The following is a 16,909-nucleotide window of genomic DNA, read 5'->3' on the forward strand; positions in this document are numbered from 1 at the left end:
TCCATTTGGACTGCCATACTTCTAGGAATTCTCATGCGTGTCTCTGTTTGGCTTGTCCTAGGATGGATATGTTGTCCCAGTCGAAGTGGTGTCCTTCCTCATCTGTAGGTAAAGATACTCGTGAGAGTGGGACATGTCTTTTTGTGACTAGTTGATGTTGCCTGGTGGCAAGTTTTCTGCCTGTTTGTGGAATGTAGTGTTTATCACAGTTCTTGCACGGTATTTTGTAAATGACATTAGTTTTGCTAGTTGCCTGTATCGGGTCTTTCAAGTTCATTAGCTGCTGTTTTAGCGTGTTGGTGGGTTTATGGGCTACCATGATGCCAAGAGGTCTGAGTAGTCTGGCAGTCATTTCTAAGATGTCTTTGATATAAGGGAAGAGTGGCTAGGGTTTCTGGATGTGTTTTGTCTGCTGTTGAGAAATCAGCGGACTAAGTTCATTGGGTACCCATTCTTTTTGAATACACTGTATCGGTGATTTTCTTTCACCCGGCTTCATCCAGAGGCTCACTGATGATGTTACCTAATATGGTAATGAAACATCTGAAAACAAACCTTCCAGCTCAGTGAGCAAACCTATATCCAGAACCTCAACCTGAGCTACAAATCTTCTCAAAACTTGCTAACTATCAAAATTATTGATGCCTTCTGGACAAGAATTCTAATGATGCTGTATGTAATAGATACAAGATGTACTTGGACTGCAGGTGGTGTGCGACATTCCCTTCCTTACTTCTCGGATTCAAAACCAGCTTAGCTACTGGTCCAACTCTTATCAAATAGATGACAGACTTATATGGTTCCTTACCTGTGTCTGCCAGATTCTCTAATAAGTGCACTGATTACCTGGGTGCTATGCTACTTTTCTTTCAAAGTGATGCCCTTCATTTTAACTAAAAGTTTTGTTTAACTTCAGATATTGAAAAGAAATCTGACTCACAAATATCAGATAATTGGTGTTCCTCCTGTTTCATCCCACAAGAGGACTATTGTAAGGAAATGCACATTCTTTTTTATTTTTTAGGTATGAAATGTGAAAATGTTCCATTATACGTTCAGAGAGACTTAAGGCAGTAAAATGTACTGCTTTCCTTCAGAATTATCTATTCAATCAATAACTACTGAATAATTATTGAATAACTGAAGCAGCAAGGTTGAACTTGCCTTGCAAGGAGAAGACTAAGCAGAGGCATGCGTGCCAGACAATGAACGCAGCAGGCAAACAGACAGAGCTAAGCAGTTATTATTATGGATTATGATTTCATAACCAAGGGAATTAATCAAAGAGCAATTGGAGGATCTGAGCTATAGGTAGAGGCTGAATTGGCTATGGCTTTTTTCCTTCTGGAGCATTGGAGGCTGTGGGGTGTTGTTATAAAAGGTTTAGAAACTCATGATGGGGATGGATAGGATGAATAGCAAAAGTCTTTTTTCCCAGGGTACAGGAATTCAAAACTAGACAGCATAGGTTTAAGGTGAGGTGGTGGGGTGATTTAAAAGTGACAATTTTTTCATGAGATGGTGGTATGTGTATGGAACGAGCTGCCAAAGGAAGTGGTGGCGGTGGGTACAATGACAACATTTAAAAGTCATGATTTGGAGGTGCCGGTGTTGGACTGGATGGACAAAACTAAAAATCACTAAACATCAGGATATAGTTCAAAGGTTTATTTGGAAGCACTGGCTTTCGGAACTCTGCTTCTTCATCAGGTGGTGAAGAAGCAGCGCTTCGAAAGCTAGTGGTTCCAAATAGACCTGTTGGACAATAACCTGGTGTTGTGAGATTTTTAACATTTAAAAGGCATCTGGACGGGTACAAGAATAGATAGGGTTTAGTGGAATATGGGCCAAATGCTGACACAAATGGGACTAGATCAATTTAGGATATCTGGTCAGCATGGACAAGTTGGACCAAAAGGTCTGATTCCATGCTGTATAACTCTGACTCTATCAGCATTCTTGGCAAATCAAGTCGTGAATGATGGCAATGACCATCTCCAATGAGAATGTAACCATTTCCGGTATTACAATCACCAAGACTCTTGTCAACACCCTGGAAGTTATTGTTGATCAGAAACTGAACTGGAACAGCCATGTACATATGGTTACAAGAAGCTAGAAATTCTACAGTGAATAATGCACCTCCTAACTCCTGAAAACCTGTTCACCAATGATAAGGCATATATCAGAAATGTGAACTAATAACTTGCCTGGATCAATGCAGCTCAAAAAACACTTAAAGGTCTCAACACAGAGGACAAAAGTGGACTGCTTAATTGGCTCATTTCTCAGATTAAACCTTCAACAATGAAGTGGCAGCTGTGTATATCATAAACTGCAACAATTCACCAAGCTCTCTTCATTGAGATGGACAAGGGTAGCAGACCCAAGTATCTCTCAAAATCTCATAATCATAAGACCATAAGACATAGGAGTGGAAGCAAGGCCATTTGGCCCATTGAGTTCACTCCACCACTTCATCATGGCTAATGGGTATTGCCCTTAATTCCTTGCAAGATCTAGAATTTACCAATCTCTGCCTTGAAGACACCCAATGTCCAGGCCTCCAATGTGCTCTGTGGCAATGAATTCCACAGGCCCATCATTCTTAGGCTGAAGCAATGTCTCATCTCGTTCTAAATTGACCCCCTCTAATTTTAAGGTGGTGCCCACGGGTCCTAATCTCCCTGCCTAACAGAAACAACTTCCCAGCGTCCACCCTTTCTAAGCCATGCATTATCTTGTAAGTTTCTATTAGACCTCCCCTCAATCTTCTAAACTGTAATGAATACAATCCCAGGATCCTCAGCCAAGCCTGCCATTCCAGGAATCATCCACGTGAGTCCCTGCTGGACACACTCCAGTGCCAGTACGTCCTTCCTGAGATATGGGGCCCACAATTGGACACAGTATTCTAAATGGGGCCTAAGTGGAGGTTTATAAAGTCTGAGAAGCACATCGCTGCTTTTATATTCCAACCTTCAAGATAATTGGTGGCACGGTGGTTAGCACTGCTGCCTCACAGCACCAGGGTCATGGGTTCAATTCCAGCTTGGCTGACTGTCTGTGTGGAGTTTTCACATTCTCCCTGTGTCTGTGTGAGTTTGCTCCTGTTTTCCTCCCACAGTCTGAAGACGTGCAGGTTAGGGTGGATTAGCCATGGTGTATTCATCAGAGAGAAATGGGTCTGGGTGGATTACTCTTCGGTGGGTCGGTGTGGACTTGTTGGGCCGAAGGGCCAGTTTCCACACTATAGGTAATCTATGGTGGGCAGCACAGTGGTTAGCACTGCTGTCTCACAGCGCCAGAGACCCGGGTCCAATTCCCACCTCAGGCTACTGTGTGGAGTTTGCACATTCTCCCAGTGTCTGTGTGGGTTTGCTCCGGTTTCCTCCCACAGTCCAAAGATGTGCCGGTTAGGTGAATTGGCTATGCTAAATTGCCCGTAGTGTTAGGTGAAGGGGTAAACATGTGGGTGGGTTGCGCTTCGGTGGGTCGGTGTTGACTTGTTGGGCCGAAGGGCCTGTTTCCACACTGTAAGTAATCTAATCTAATCTAATTACATTTGCTTTCTTAATCACGGACTCAACCTGCAAATCAACCTTTAGAGAATCCTGGACTGACATTCCCAAATCCCTTTGTACTTTGGCTTTATGAATTTTTTTCACCTTATGAAAAAAAGTCCATGCCTGTATTCTTTTTTCCAAAGTTCAAGACCTCGCACTTGCTCATATTGAACTTAATATTCCCTTCATTGTCATGGGGCTAAAATGCTGAAACTCCCTTCCTCACTGCTGTAGTTATATGATGTCCAGGTGTAAGCTAACTTTACCATTCTCAAGGGCTGTTAGGGATAAGCAACGAGCAACAAGTGTTGGCCTTACCATTGACACTTTTAAAAATAGGATAAGGGAACATGATTTGTCTTCATTGGTTGAATTGATCCACACAAGATCAAGAAGGACGAGGAAGGCTACTTATTTTTTCTTCACTCATTTACAGATCCCCTGTAATTCATTCCTTATCCACTTAATTGTATAAGTTTAGCAGCTTTTTTTTATTAAACGGATCCATTTGCTAGCACCAATGCATTGATGATAACTGCCGAGGGCCTGTGTACCAATTTTTCAAATGAGAAGGTTCTATGTTGTTTAATATTTCTGTGACCCCATACACACACTTTAAAATTATATATTTTTTACTTTTATGAAATATATCACTGCACTACTAATGCATATGTTTATTGATGTCAACAAGCATAGTTTCTTTTTCATATGTTAATTGCGCACTCAAACATTTATTGCCCAACTGCAAATATCCTGGAAGTGCTGCAGAGCTGCTTTTTTGAACTGCTGCAATCCGTGTGGTATAACAACATCCAGAATGCTGTTTTGAAGGGAAGTTTCAGGGTCACACCCCAAAATATGAAAGAGCAAAAAAAAAATTCTAAATTAGGGTATTGCAAGGCTGTGGGGAATTGTAGGTAGTGGTGTTCCCATGTGTCTGCAGCCTCAGTTCTTTGAGATGCAAAAGGTTGTGGGTTTGGAAGATACTGTTGAACACCTTGATGAGTTACAGCAGTGCATTGACACGTACTGCAGTGATAGCGCATACTGTCTTTAGTGAAGGAATGAATGCTCAAGGTGGCGGATTGCATGCCAATCAAGCTAACTGCTTTATCCTAGCTGTTGTCAAATTTCTAGAGTATTGTTGGAGATGCACCCAGGTCAGTGGAGAATATTCCATTACATTCCAAACTTGTGCCTTGTAGATGGTGGGAGTTAGAAGATGAGTTACTTGTTGCAGAATTATTGGTCTCTGACGTGATCTTGCAGCCACAGTATTTTTATGGCTGATCTACTTCAGCTTCTGGTCAATGGTAACTCCAGGATGTTGATAGTGTGGGCTTCAGCAATGGTAGTGCTTTTGAATGTCAGTGGAATGATGGCTAGATTCTTTTTCATTGGAGATGGTCATTGCCTGGCACTTGTAGGTATGAATATCATTGTTACTTAAACAACATCCAGATGGGAGTTGATAAGCTTTGCTACAAACTGCTTCAATACCTGATGACTCTGAGTATAGCACAATCAGCATGCATTCCCACTTATCTTTGAGGGAAGGAAGGTTTGAGGTAGTTGAAAACACTGGGACACTATCCTGAGAAACTCCTTGAGGAACGTCCTGGGGCTGAAAGACAGATCTCCAACAACCACAACCTTTTTGCTTTGTGCCATGTATGACTGCAAGGGCTAATGAGTGACAGATGGAGTTTAATTTAGATAAATGTGATGTGCTGCATTTTGGAAAGGCAAATTAGCCCAGGACTTATACCCTTAATAGTAAGGTTCTGGGGCGTGTTGAAGAACAAAGAGACCAAGGAGTGCAGGTTCACAGTTCCTTGAAAGTGGAGTCACAGGTAAATAGAATAGTAAAAGTAGTGTTTAGTAAACTTTCCTTTACTAATCAGAGCATGAAGTATAGGAGTTGGGAGGACATGTTGTGGCTGTACTTTTGGAATAGGCCACTTTGGAATGTTGTGCACAATTCTGATCTCTCTCATGTAGGAAGGGTGCTGTGAAACTTGAAATGGTTCAGAAAAGATTTACAAGGATGTTGCCAGGGTTGCAGAGGTTGAGTGAAAGAAAGAGGCTGAATAGGCCAGGGCTGTTTACCCTGGAGCGTCAGAGGCTGCAGGGTGACCTTGCATAAGTTTATAAAATCATGAGGGGCATGAATAGGATAAACAGACAAGGTCTTTTCCCTGGGTTGGGGGAAGTCCAAAATCAGAGGGCCTAAGTTTAGGGTGAGAGAGAAAAGATTTAAAGTTGCCCCTTAGGTCGCTTTTTTCAGACAATGGGTGGTTGCGTGTATGACATGAGCTGACAGAGGTAGTGGTGGAGGCTGGTAATATTACAGAATTTAAAAGGCATCTGGATGGGTACTTGAATAGGGAGGGATATAGGCCAAGAGCTGGCCACTGGGACTAGATTAATTTAGAATATCTGGTACTTAGCATGGATGAGTTGGACCAAAAGGTCTGTCTCCATGTGGTACATCGCTATGATTCTAAGGCATCAACTCCAATTGTACGAGGGCTCCTTGTCATGGATCTTTCTCAGACTCGGGTTTCCTCCGGGTACTCCGGTTTCCTCCCACAGTCCAAAGATGTGTAGGTCAGGTGAATTGGCCATGCTAAATTGCCCACAGTGCTAGGTGCATTAGTCAGAGGGAAATGGGTCTGGGTGGGTTACTCTCCAGAGTGTTGGTGTGGACTGGTTGGGCCGAAGGGCCTGTTTTCACACTGTAGGGAATCTAATCTAATCTCACTGCAACGTTCTTTTACCTACAATATGGAGCATAAGCCTAATCTCCTTTGCTGTGGAAGCAGGCCATCAAATCCACACCTAACTGCCCAGCCCCAACCCCTAACCCTCTCTGGTAACCTTGGAGAATTGGGCAATTTACCATGGCCAATCCACTGAACCTGCGCATGTTTGGGCTGTGGGAGGAAAACCACAGTCAATCACCGAAGGCTGGAATCCTTGGTGCGGAGGCAAGAGTGCTGAACACTGAACCACCCATAAGGTGGTATCACTCCCTTTGAAACTGGTTTTCCCACCTCCTCCGATGCCTCAATAACCTTTTCGTAACAGAGAACTGCACACTGCTCAATATCGTCTGACCAAGGACAGAAAATACCAGAGGCGCCCAGCGAGTCGCTGTGGGAAAAGAGAAACGCAATAGTGTTTCTCCTTTTGTATTTCGTTCAAGTCGGACTAAAACCCAGAGAAGCTCATTTGCACCTTCACGCGGACCCGAGAACAAGGAGGAGAGTGAGAGTGTCCAGGGGAGTGCCGGACGGGGCAGCCATGGAAACAAGCCGCGCGTGGATGCCGGGTGTAACGCGGCCGGCGGCTCATTTCCATGGAGACCGAAACATGCGACATCTGTCACTAGGCAACGCTGCCTGCCAGCCTAGCAACCGTTCGAGCAGAGATCCGGAAAACTCCATGGTCATTCGTGGAAGTTAAACTTCAAGAAAACTCGCACAAAATAAATAATACATACATAGACCCATAACCGTCCCCGAGTGTCCCCCACACGGAAGGAGGAGCCCTCGATACCCCTTCATGAACAAAATAATACGCTGCCAAATGATAAATCTGAACTAAATACACAATCACGGACATAGATGTCAGACAGGCTTATCATCCGAGACTCAAAAAGGCAAAAGCCTCCTCGAAAACCAAACACCGCTCATTTTGTTGCTAGGGTAATAAAAAAATTTCCTCTCTTGGAAAGATGAACCCAAGGGCAGGCCATTTAGCCCGTCGAGCCTGCCCCATTCACTATCATCGTGGCTGATACATTACCTCAACATCTTTTACTCGCCCTATTCCATAACCCTGGATGATAAAAAGAAAACGACATCTACCTGACAGTCTCAAAGACTAAGCTTGCTCTATAGTCCGAGTTGTACAGCACGGAAACAGACCTTTAATAACAGTGGCATTCCCCTTATTTTAAATGTACCCCAGGTTCTAGACTTTCTAACCAGGAGAAACATCTGCACCTATCTTGAATATCAGTTTTAAGTATTTTGTAGGTTGTAATGAGATCACTCTTATTCTTCTAAACTCTAGAGAAAAACAGACCCAATCTATCTTCATAGAATAGTCTCAACATCCCAAAAGCAAGTCTGTTAAACCTTCACTGTACCACCTTCTATGGCATAATAATCTTTCCTGAGATAATCAAAAATTGCAAAAAGTGCAGCCAGACAAAGCTCCTAGACAATTGATGCAACACTTCACTACTTTTGTACACAAATCCTCTTATGATAAAGGCTAATATCCCATCAATAGCATGCTGCACCTGCATGTTAGCGGTCAGTGAGTTATTGACAAGGACACCTTTGTACATCGACACTTTCCACCTTCTTACTAAAGAAATATTGTGCATCCATTCCTCCATACAAGCGGATAACTTCACATTTTTCCGAACAACCTTCCTTCTGCCATGTTCTTCTCCATTCACCAAATTTGTCTAAATACTCCTGAAGGTGTTTTCATATAACCAAAAAAAACTGTGGACGCTGGAAATTGGAAACAAGAGTATGCTGGAAAAACTCAGCAGGTCTGGTGAAATCTGTGGAGACAAGCAGAGTAAAACGTTTCCTCCCCACAGTTCAATCACTAACCCATTCTCTGTCCCACAAAGTTTTCTCCTAGCTTTTTTGCTATTCTCATGCATCACTTTCAGCAGCTGATTTCACTTTCTAATCTTACTTCTGCCTAAATTACTATTATTTGTCTCCTGCGCATTACCATCTCCATTCTATCCTTCAGTGTCATGTTTAAAATGACTCTAGCCATTTCAGACTAGAAATTCCTTGCATCTCAAACTCATCTATTATAGGTAGTGAGTCACTTCCTTTAAGAGCAGCTCTCTGATGCAAGTTTGAGAGCACACTGACTCTTACTACACTGATTTTTATAATCAGCCAACATGGAGAGTATTCCTGAAACTTTCGTCACCTAAATAAGTTTCTTTCAAAAAGAAAGCAATTTATTTTAACATTTGTAAAATTACTCATAGATGAAAGTACATGCTGCATTTCAGCACATACGTATTGATTAGCTATTGAGACAGATGGACATTTTTAAAAATCACAAGCAAAACTCCTAATTAAATCTACAATAAAATGCTTCTTAAAAGAGTTATCCTAATGTTATCTTAATGTTAATCCTCATACTGATTTTATTTTAAAATAAAAGGAAAATTTCTTTGAAGCACCTAAGGCTGTTGCTGACTAATGGGAAACAGCACAACAGGAAGTATCAGCTTACTTTTGATTAGATTTTAGATCAGGTCTTCTTACCAGATGATTGTAGCAAATCCAAAAATGTTTATCTTCAATTTGATGTTACTATACTAAAGGGCAGTCAGGAACCAGCAATAGCAGAGCAATCACCCATAAAAGATGAATCTGTCAGACGAAACTCATGACAACTTGCTTGAAAGATTATGCAGCAGGAACTTGTGGGGCCAGTAAAAAGCAATAATCATTCTATTAACAAGGTTGGTAAAAAAGGAAGAATCTGCAGCTCATAACCAGGTCTTGGAAAGAAAGATGGGAGGTAAACAGATCTGTTATGGAGACATAAGATATGTTTGTTCCTAGCATCAGAGATGCTGAGAAAATGATACAGGTTGGATCATATACTTGGTAATGTCATCGTAAAATAATTACTGACATGCTATATATGCATGATGAAGCAGTCTTTAAAAGAGCTTCCTTTCTATAGACTTACTCTTGCTCTCTTATTCAATTCCCATAGCCAGAGATTCATAGAGCACAGAATAGCGAGCTTATTTTTAAAAACCCATGATATTTACTGTAACCACAGAGATATCCAAAATGGTCAAACTCAGGGTACTTTAGTTCAAATCATGACCAATTTAAAACCACATCAAACGTGGGTGATACAGAGAACAAAAATTAAGGAGTTCGTTTTCTTTGACAAAAGAACCATAGAATACTTACATTTGCTCAATGTTTTTATTCTGAATAAACAAAAATTACAGTACTTGTATTAATCCAGACACACTTGCATACAATGCCAATAACTCCATGTTTTATTTATTTTGTTAACTTGGGTCTTAGAATGGTAGCTGTCATCAATTGGGTACATCACATCATCGCACCAACCCCACACAAACAAGTCAACTGACTGATACACGGTTAAAATGAAGCACAGTTTTGCACTACACCATGCACTAGATTGTAGCAAATGGGTTCAGAAAAAATAATTTCATTTGCTTGGCCAATTTGGATAAACAAACCTTAATGAAGTGGGTCACACTCAGTGATTGCGTGGGATCTGCGAAGGATAAAGTTCCATTACTTACAAGTGCTTTAACACAGCCTCTGTTACTAAAGCAGCAAATATGTTTCAATTGAGATTGTAATTAGTTTGTCAGGAGCAAAATTTGAAAAAGTCATACCCCATGCAGATTTTTAAAAAAAATTAAAATCAACATGCAAGGGTTTTCTTTTAAATATTAGCCAACAGAAATTTTCCCTTAACCCTTTGAAAAGGGTTGAATGTTGTCTGGATCAGGATTTCCCAATCTGTACACTGCAGTACTGAATTGATTGGATTTAGCATCAGGTACACAGCAGTTTGCCTTAGATGAAAGTTGTAATGGAACAATTTACCATGTTACTGCAATTAACAACTGTACAATTTGTAAACATTCTCATGCTTTTTCTTTTGGCAAGCGCTCCAACCATTTGTACTTCACATACTTTTCCCTGCACACGGTCAAGCATATTTTCTAGCACCCGTAGTTTTTTTTTCCCCAAACAAAGTTGTAATATTTTCATCCAGGCCATAGCCCATATCATATATACAAAGTGTAGTTTTTTGTGGCTACCCCTGTCTTCCTTCTACCCATTGGTATGTCTTCAGCTCCTTTGCTACACTGCGATTGTGTCACCTGCTATAGCCCAGGCCCACTCTGTACAGTTGTTTTTTTTTGTATGGCATTTAATAGATTGTCTCAACAAAATTTTTTGGAACAAAAATCTAAACTATTCAGTTTTTGTTTTGTGAATGATGTGCCTGCACAGCTCTCTGTATTCTCTCTTGGATCCCATACATTTCCAGCAATTGGTTGTAAAAACGTGCACTTTGGTGAGTGTGGCATTTTTGAAGCCTCCAGGGAAACACCGTCTGCGAATAAAAACACTGGTCAGCATCAGCCCAGGACATGGAACTGTAGCAGAAACATCAAATGATACCTTCTGTGCTCAAGTTATTAGCTCCATTCCAATCAAGTTAGTTAAACTTTTTTAGAATATCGTACTGCTGCTTTATTGTTACAACCTGTAGTAGGTTATAATGGCACTCAGCATCACTTTGGATAGAGTTCCCCTTTCCACCAAATCTGCCTTGCTTATCCACAGATCATTGTAATATTAAGGAACACTGTACAGCCAAGACTGATGGTGTGAACAAGAGAGCAACTCAAGGCATCAAATAATAGCTAGAAAATTCATCTGAATCATTACCAGAGAATGAGCAGTTACAGGGCACACCTGCCCAAAGATACCAACAAAGTTTGAATTTTACAAAAGAGACCTGGAATTGATTAGAATCACCTGGAGATAAGACAGTGCGACTTTAAACAGAGGTTGGATTAAATAAAAAAGCACGTACCCAACGATGGACTGTTCATGAGCAGCTCAGAACCTTGAGCTCATTATAGCTTTTCTTTTAAAGATATTAACTGCATTTGGCAAATTGGATAAATATTTACAGAAACAAGATGGGGAGAAAGGACAACACGAGGAAATCTGGTAATTGAACACATTCTAGGTATTTTATTACAATACAAAAAAAATATATAAATATACAAAAACATTTAATTTCAGAACCAAAATATCTATTAAGTTGTAATTCTCTCTGAAACATAAATGGAAATCTAAAATAAATGGATGTAGAAGAGTGTTGCCACTGGATTTAGGGTAAGCCATGGTCACCTGTGTAGCTGCAGTCACAAGTTCACATTCCTAGACTGTGATAGCTCTTCTTTGCCCAATGTCTCCCCTGTAAAACCTGTAACTCATCGTCTTGCAGTATGAATTGTGCTGACAGCAGAAGGATTCATCGTACAGCTGCAGAAACACTGGGCACATGTGAGCTGTTACTCCGAGCACCATCCGAATGCTCCTTGATTATTGGATCTGAGATGGGCAAGGAATGAGAGGAATAAACAAATCACTTGAAATAACTGCTGGCTGTCAATAGTGATGCTCCAAACCAACTACTGCAACCCACTAGTCAACAGACTCAAGAATCCTTGTTAATGAAACTGCAGTGGGGGATAAAATGACAGACAGAATCTTCATATTTCTGAACTGCCATTAGAAAAATACTATATGTCAATGTAAAGGAATTATCCTTAATAGCTCCCACAACAGGGAAGCAATGACTAAAAGTATTCAGAGCCACTTTTTAAAGTTATATTCAGATACCAACAGGGTTTCTGACAAACCAATGGTTCTTTAACATGGATCAATATTTATGGACTCCCAAGAAAATGCGATATACTCCTAACATATAAAAGGGCAACAAGAGCATTAGGATACTTTTCAGAAAACAGGTACTTGTTTTGTATTACTCTGAAATTGCTCCATTCCTAGGTGGAACAGTTAACCAACTGAGTGACAGCCACAATCCACTCCTGTCTCATATTTCATAGTACAGGTACACAATCCTTTATCCAAAATGCTCAGGACCAGCTGGTTTTTGGAATTTGGAATTTTTCGAATTTCAGAATAAGTGTCAGTTCAATGATGAAATTCTTAAAATATCTTACCAAACAGCAGGCTCACGGAGTAACGGACCCGGAGACAGAACTGAGGCCTGCAGTGCTGGGCCATGCCCCCGCACATTATATCTGAGTGACACACATCGAGTGGGTGTAGAGTTGGGTTAACTATTTGCACACCAAATAATCTTGTTAATGAGATAACAACTTCACAAAAAACCTTCAGATTTTGGAGTTTTTCGGATAAAGGGTTGTCTACCAGTATTTTGTGGCTCAGTTTCTGGTTATCTGAAAGTCACTGACAGATCACTGACCTGCCCAATAATTGTTACGCACCAGTTTAAAATCAGTCTGGATGCACAAAGGAAGACTGACTATTTACTGCCTTCTCCAAGGTGGGGGGTGCTGGGCAAGTTTTAACTCAGTGGGAACAGGGATATCTGGGAAGTGAGATAGGGTCACACTCTTCAATAAGTGTATGCCATTGTTCAGTGGGTAGCACACACACCCAAGTCAGAAACTGTAGATTCCAATCCAACATTAAGACTTCAGCAAATAAAAGGCTGACACACACCAGTGTAATATTGAAGGATTCCTGCAAAATTGGAGGAGCTGTTTATAGTTAAGATTGTAAACCTAGGACACCTGTGCTTTCAGGTGGATGTTAAAGAAATCTGGCACTGATGTGAACAAAAGTTATGGTTTTTTCCCAATGTTGTGTCCTAGATTTATCCCTCAATTGACGTAAGAACACACACCTCATCTTTACCACATTATTGTCCATGGCAGTTTGCTGCATGCTAGCTGGCTGTCATGTCTAGTCATGACTACAGCTCAAAAATATTAAAACATTAAAGAGCTTGGAAATAGCTGGTGCTTGTAAAAAGAAATGCTATAGTTATGCAAGTCTATCTTTCTTCTGATTATTTGCTCTCACTACAACAGCATCGTCAACTGAATTTGTGATCTGAATAGAGGGATTGGACAAAGTATGAGAAACTCCCCTCTCCACCCAAACGAGAAACATAGTATAACCAAAGAAAATAGATGACTCCCATGAATATCCCTGAGCTTAGACAGATCTCTGTAAAGCTGCAGATCAACATTCTTGCTCATACTTACAGAAGTAGGGATGCTCCATTGCTTCCTTAGCTGTAAGCCTCTGCTGATGATCATAGCGAAGAAGTTTGTCCAACAAATCTAAGGCCTCCGGGCTGACCAGGTGCCGATTCTCACTATGAATGAACTGCTCCCAGCGCTTTCGAGAATGTCTGAAGAATAGTGGGTGATTCATTAGAAAGTTTATAGCTTTAGTTGAAGTTAATGACAACACTAACACTGAACTTATTCGAGAATAATTAAGACTTTAATTTAGTCAAAAAAAAGACTGCATATGACGCTTTGTAACTTGCAGTCAAAGAACAAAGTATTGCACAGGTACAGACAGGCCTTTTGGTCCACCAAGACTGCGCGAACACATGATGGCTTTCAAAACTAAAAAACCTTTGGCCTTTACACAAGTGCATATCCCTCTACTCCCTGTCTATTCATATATCTGTCAAGATGACTCTTAGTTGTTATTGTATCTGCTTTTACCACTTCCTCTGGCGCACCACTGCCCATGTAAAAAACTTGCCTCTCAAATCTCCTTTAAATTTCCTCTTTCTATCTTAAACCTACGTCATGTAGCAAATGACCTTTCTACCATGGAAGAGAGAGCCCCACTATCCGATTCTATCCATGCCTCTAATAATCTTTTAAAAAATTTTCATCAGGACAATCAGCCTCTGACATTCAAGAGAAAACAAAGTTTGTTCAATCTCTTCGTTCACGGTTAATACCCTCCAAACCAGGCAACATCCTGGCAAACTGCTTCTGTGCCTCTACATCCTTCATGGCAACCAGAACTGTACGCAATATTTCAAATAAAGAAAGGCTAGACAGGTTGGGACTTTTCTCACTGGAACATAGGAGATTGACATCTTATAAAGATTGATAAAATCATGAGGGGTTTACATTAGAGCTAATAGGAGGTGTCTTTTCCCTAAGATAGGAAATTTCCTGAGTAGGGGACATATGTTTAAGGTGAGAGGAGAGAAATTTAAAGATATGAAGGGCAATTTCTGTTTCAAAACAAAGTGATTCGCGTGTGGAATGAACTTCCTGAGGAAGTGGTGGATGCGGGTACAGTTACAATACTTAAAAAAAACACTTTAGTTAAGTACATGAATAGGAAAGGTTTGGAGGGATAGGGGCCAGGAGAAGGCAGGTGGGATTAGTTTAGTTTGGAATTATTGTACAGCACGGACTGGTTGGATTGAAGGGTCTGTGGATAGAGCTGCAGCCTGACCTGCCAATTTTTAAACTCTGTGCCCCAACCGAAGGAGAGTATGCAATGTACCTATTTGACTACCTTATCCATTTGTGTTGCCACTTTCAGGGGAACTGTGGACCTGTATGCCTAATACCCTATGTTGTTGCAACATTTACTGTGTAGTTCCCTCCTGCATTAGGTCTTCCAAAATGCATCAACTTAAGTTTGTCCAAATTAAAGTCCATCTGCCATTTCTCTACCTAAGTCTCCGACCTATCTGTATCCTACTGTCTCCTCCAGCAATCCTTAATATCCGCAGCTCCCCCAATCTTCGTGCCATCCACAAACTTAATAATCAAACCACCTACATTCTCCTCCAAATCATTTATTATATTACAAACAGCAGGGGTCCCAGCACTGATCCCTGTGGAACACCCATAGTTACAGATTTCCAGTCAGAAAAACACCCTTCCACTGCTACTGTTTATGTCCAAGCCAGTTCTGTATCCATCTCACCACAGATCCCATGTGACATCACCTTTTGTATAAGCCAGCCATGACCTTATCAAATGCTTTGCTAAAATCCACATAGACAACATCTGCCACCGATCCCTCAATCACCTTTGTCACTTCCTCAAAACTACTCAATCAAGTTTGAGGTGCTACCCTCCTACAAAATCATGCTGAATATCATTAAGTAGTCTATATTTCTCCAAATGTACATAAAAAGCCTGTCCCAAAGAATCTCCTGCAATAATTTCCCTACCATTGACATAGGGCTCAGTGGCCTGCGATTTCCCAGATTATCTCTGTTGCCCTTCTTAAACAAACCAACATTGGCTATTCTCCAGTCCTCTGGACCTCTCCCATAACTAAAGAGGTTTTAAAGATTTTCTTCAAAGCTCCAGCAATTTCCTCCTTCAGCATTCTGAGATAGATCCCATCAGGTTCTGGGGACCTGTCTACCTTAATGCCTTTTAAAGTACTTAACACTTTTTTTTTTAACACTGACATTTCCCAGAATATCAACTTCTGAGACTCTACTACATCCTTCTCCTTTGTGAATACTGATGTAAAGTTTTCATTAATGACCTCACCCACTTCCTTTGGCTTCACTCAAATTCTCTTACCCTTTCCCAAGCTACCCTCGTGTTTCTTTTATATAAAAAATCTTGAGATGTTCCTTAATCCTGTTTGCCAACATCATTTTGTGGCCCTTTTTAGCTCTCCTAATTCCTTGTTTGAGTTCTTTCCTGCTACCTTAGTATTCTTCACGGGCTCGGTCTTCAGTTTCCTAAACCTTTCATATGCCTTCTTTCATTTTACAAAACTCTCAATTTCTCGCATCACCCAGGATTCCCAAACCTTGCCATACTTATCCTTCACTTTCACAGGATGATGCTGGTCCTGAACTCCAATCAACTGGCCTTTAGAAGGTTTTCATAGGCCAGAAGAGGATTTACCCTCAAACCGCTGTCCCTGTCTATATTTCAGAGTTTTTAATATTGCGGTAGTTAATCTTCCCTCAAATTAATACTTTCGCCCGAAGACTACTCTTATCCTTATCCATAAGTTATAAAAAAAAAACTTAGAATTATGGTCACTGCTCTTCCACAAACCTCGATCACCTGGCCAGGCTCATTCCCCAGTACCAGGCCCTAATGTGGCCCTTTTCCTTGAGGGCCTATTTACACACTGTTACAAGAAAACCATCCTGGACATATATAACAAATTTTCCCCTACCCAAGCCCCACAAGCAGGTAGAGTGAAAATAATGACAACTCCACCCTGGATGGTCTTGAAACATCAATCTTTTACTTAGCTGAATGCACTGACCAATTAAACAACAGACTAGCAGTCATGAAGAATTGTGCAATAGTATCAAATTTGCAAGGTTTGTAGCTCAGGTTGAGGTTTAGGGTGTAGGTTTGCTCACTGAGCTGTAGGTTTGATATCCAGATGTTTCATTACCTGGCTGGGTAACATCATCAGTGGCAACCTCCAAGTGAAGCGAAGCTGTTGTCTCCTGCTTTCTATTTATATCTTTCTCCTGGATAGGGTTCCTGGGGTTTGTGGTGATGTCATTTCCTGTTCGTTTTCGGAGGGGTTGATAGGTGGCATCTAGATCTATGTGTTGGTTTATGGCGTTGTGGTTGGAGTGCCAGGCCTCTAGGAATTCTCTGGCATGTCTTTGCTTAGCCTGTCCCAGGATAGATGTGTTGTCCCAGTCGAAATGGTGTTTTTTTTCATCCG

At 41.0% G+C, this 16,909-nt stretch overlaps 1 protein-coding gene across 3 annotated transcripts in view; it reads right to left on the reverse strand.

Annotated features, from left to right (window-relative positions):
• Positions 1 to 9,546: 9,546 nt before the first annotated feature.
• Positions 9,547 to 16,909, reverse strand: part of LOC140453193 (casein kinase II subunit alpha') — a 75,026-nt gene continuing 67,663 nt past the window's right edge. For all 3 annotated transcript variants that reach the window (XM_072547703.1, XM_072547702.1, XM_072547701.1), the window contains 2 exons: positions 13,465 to 13,613; positions 9,547 to 11,755 (listed from right to left, as the gene is read on the reverse strand). In XM_072547703.1, the coding sequence (XP_072403804.1) occupies positions 11,676 to 11,755; positions 13,465 to 13,613 (229 nt within the window). In that variant the 3' untranslated portion in view covers positions 9,547 to 11,675. The remainder of the gene's footprint in view (positions 11,756 to 13,464; positions 13,614 to 16,909) is intronic.

Source organism: Chiloscyllium punctatum, chromosome 26, assembly GCF_047496795.1.
Source record: "Chiloscyllium punctatum isolate Juve2018m chromosome 26, sChiPun1.3, whole genome shotgun sequence".
In the NCBI taxonomy this organism is placed as follows: Eukaryota; Metazoa; Chordata; class Chondrichthyes; order Orectolobiformes; family Hemiscylliidae; genus Chiloscyllium; species Chiloscyllium punctatum.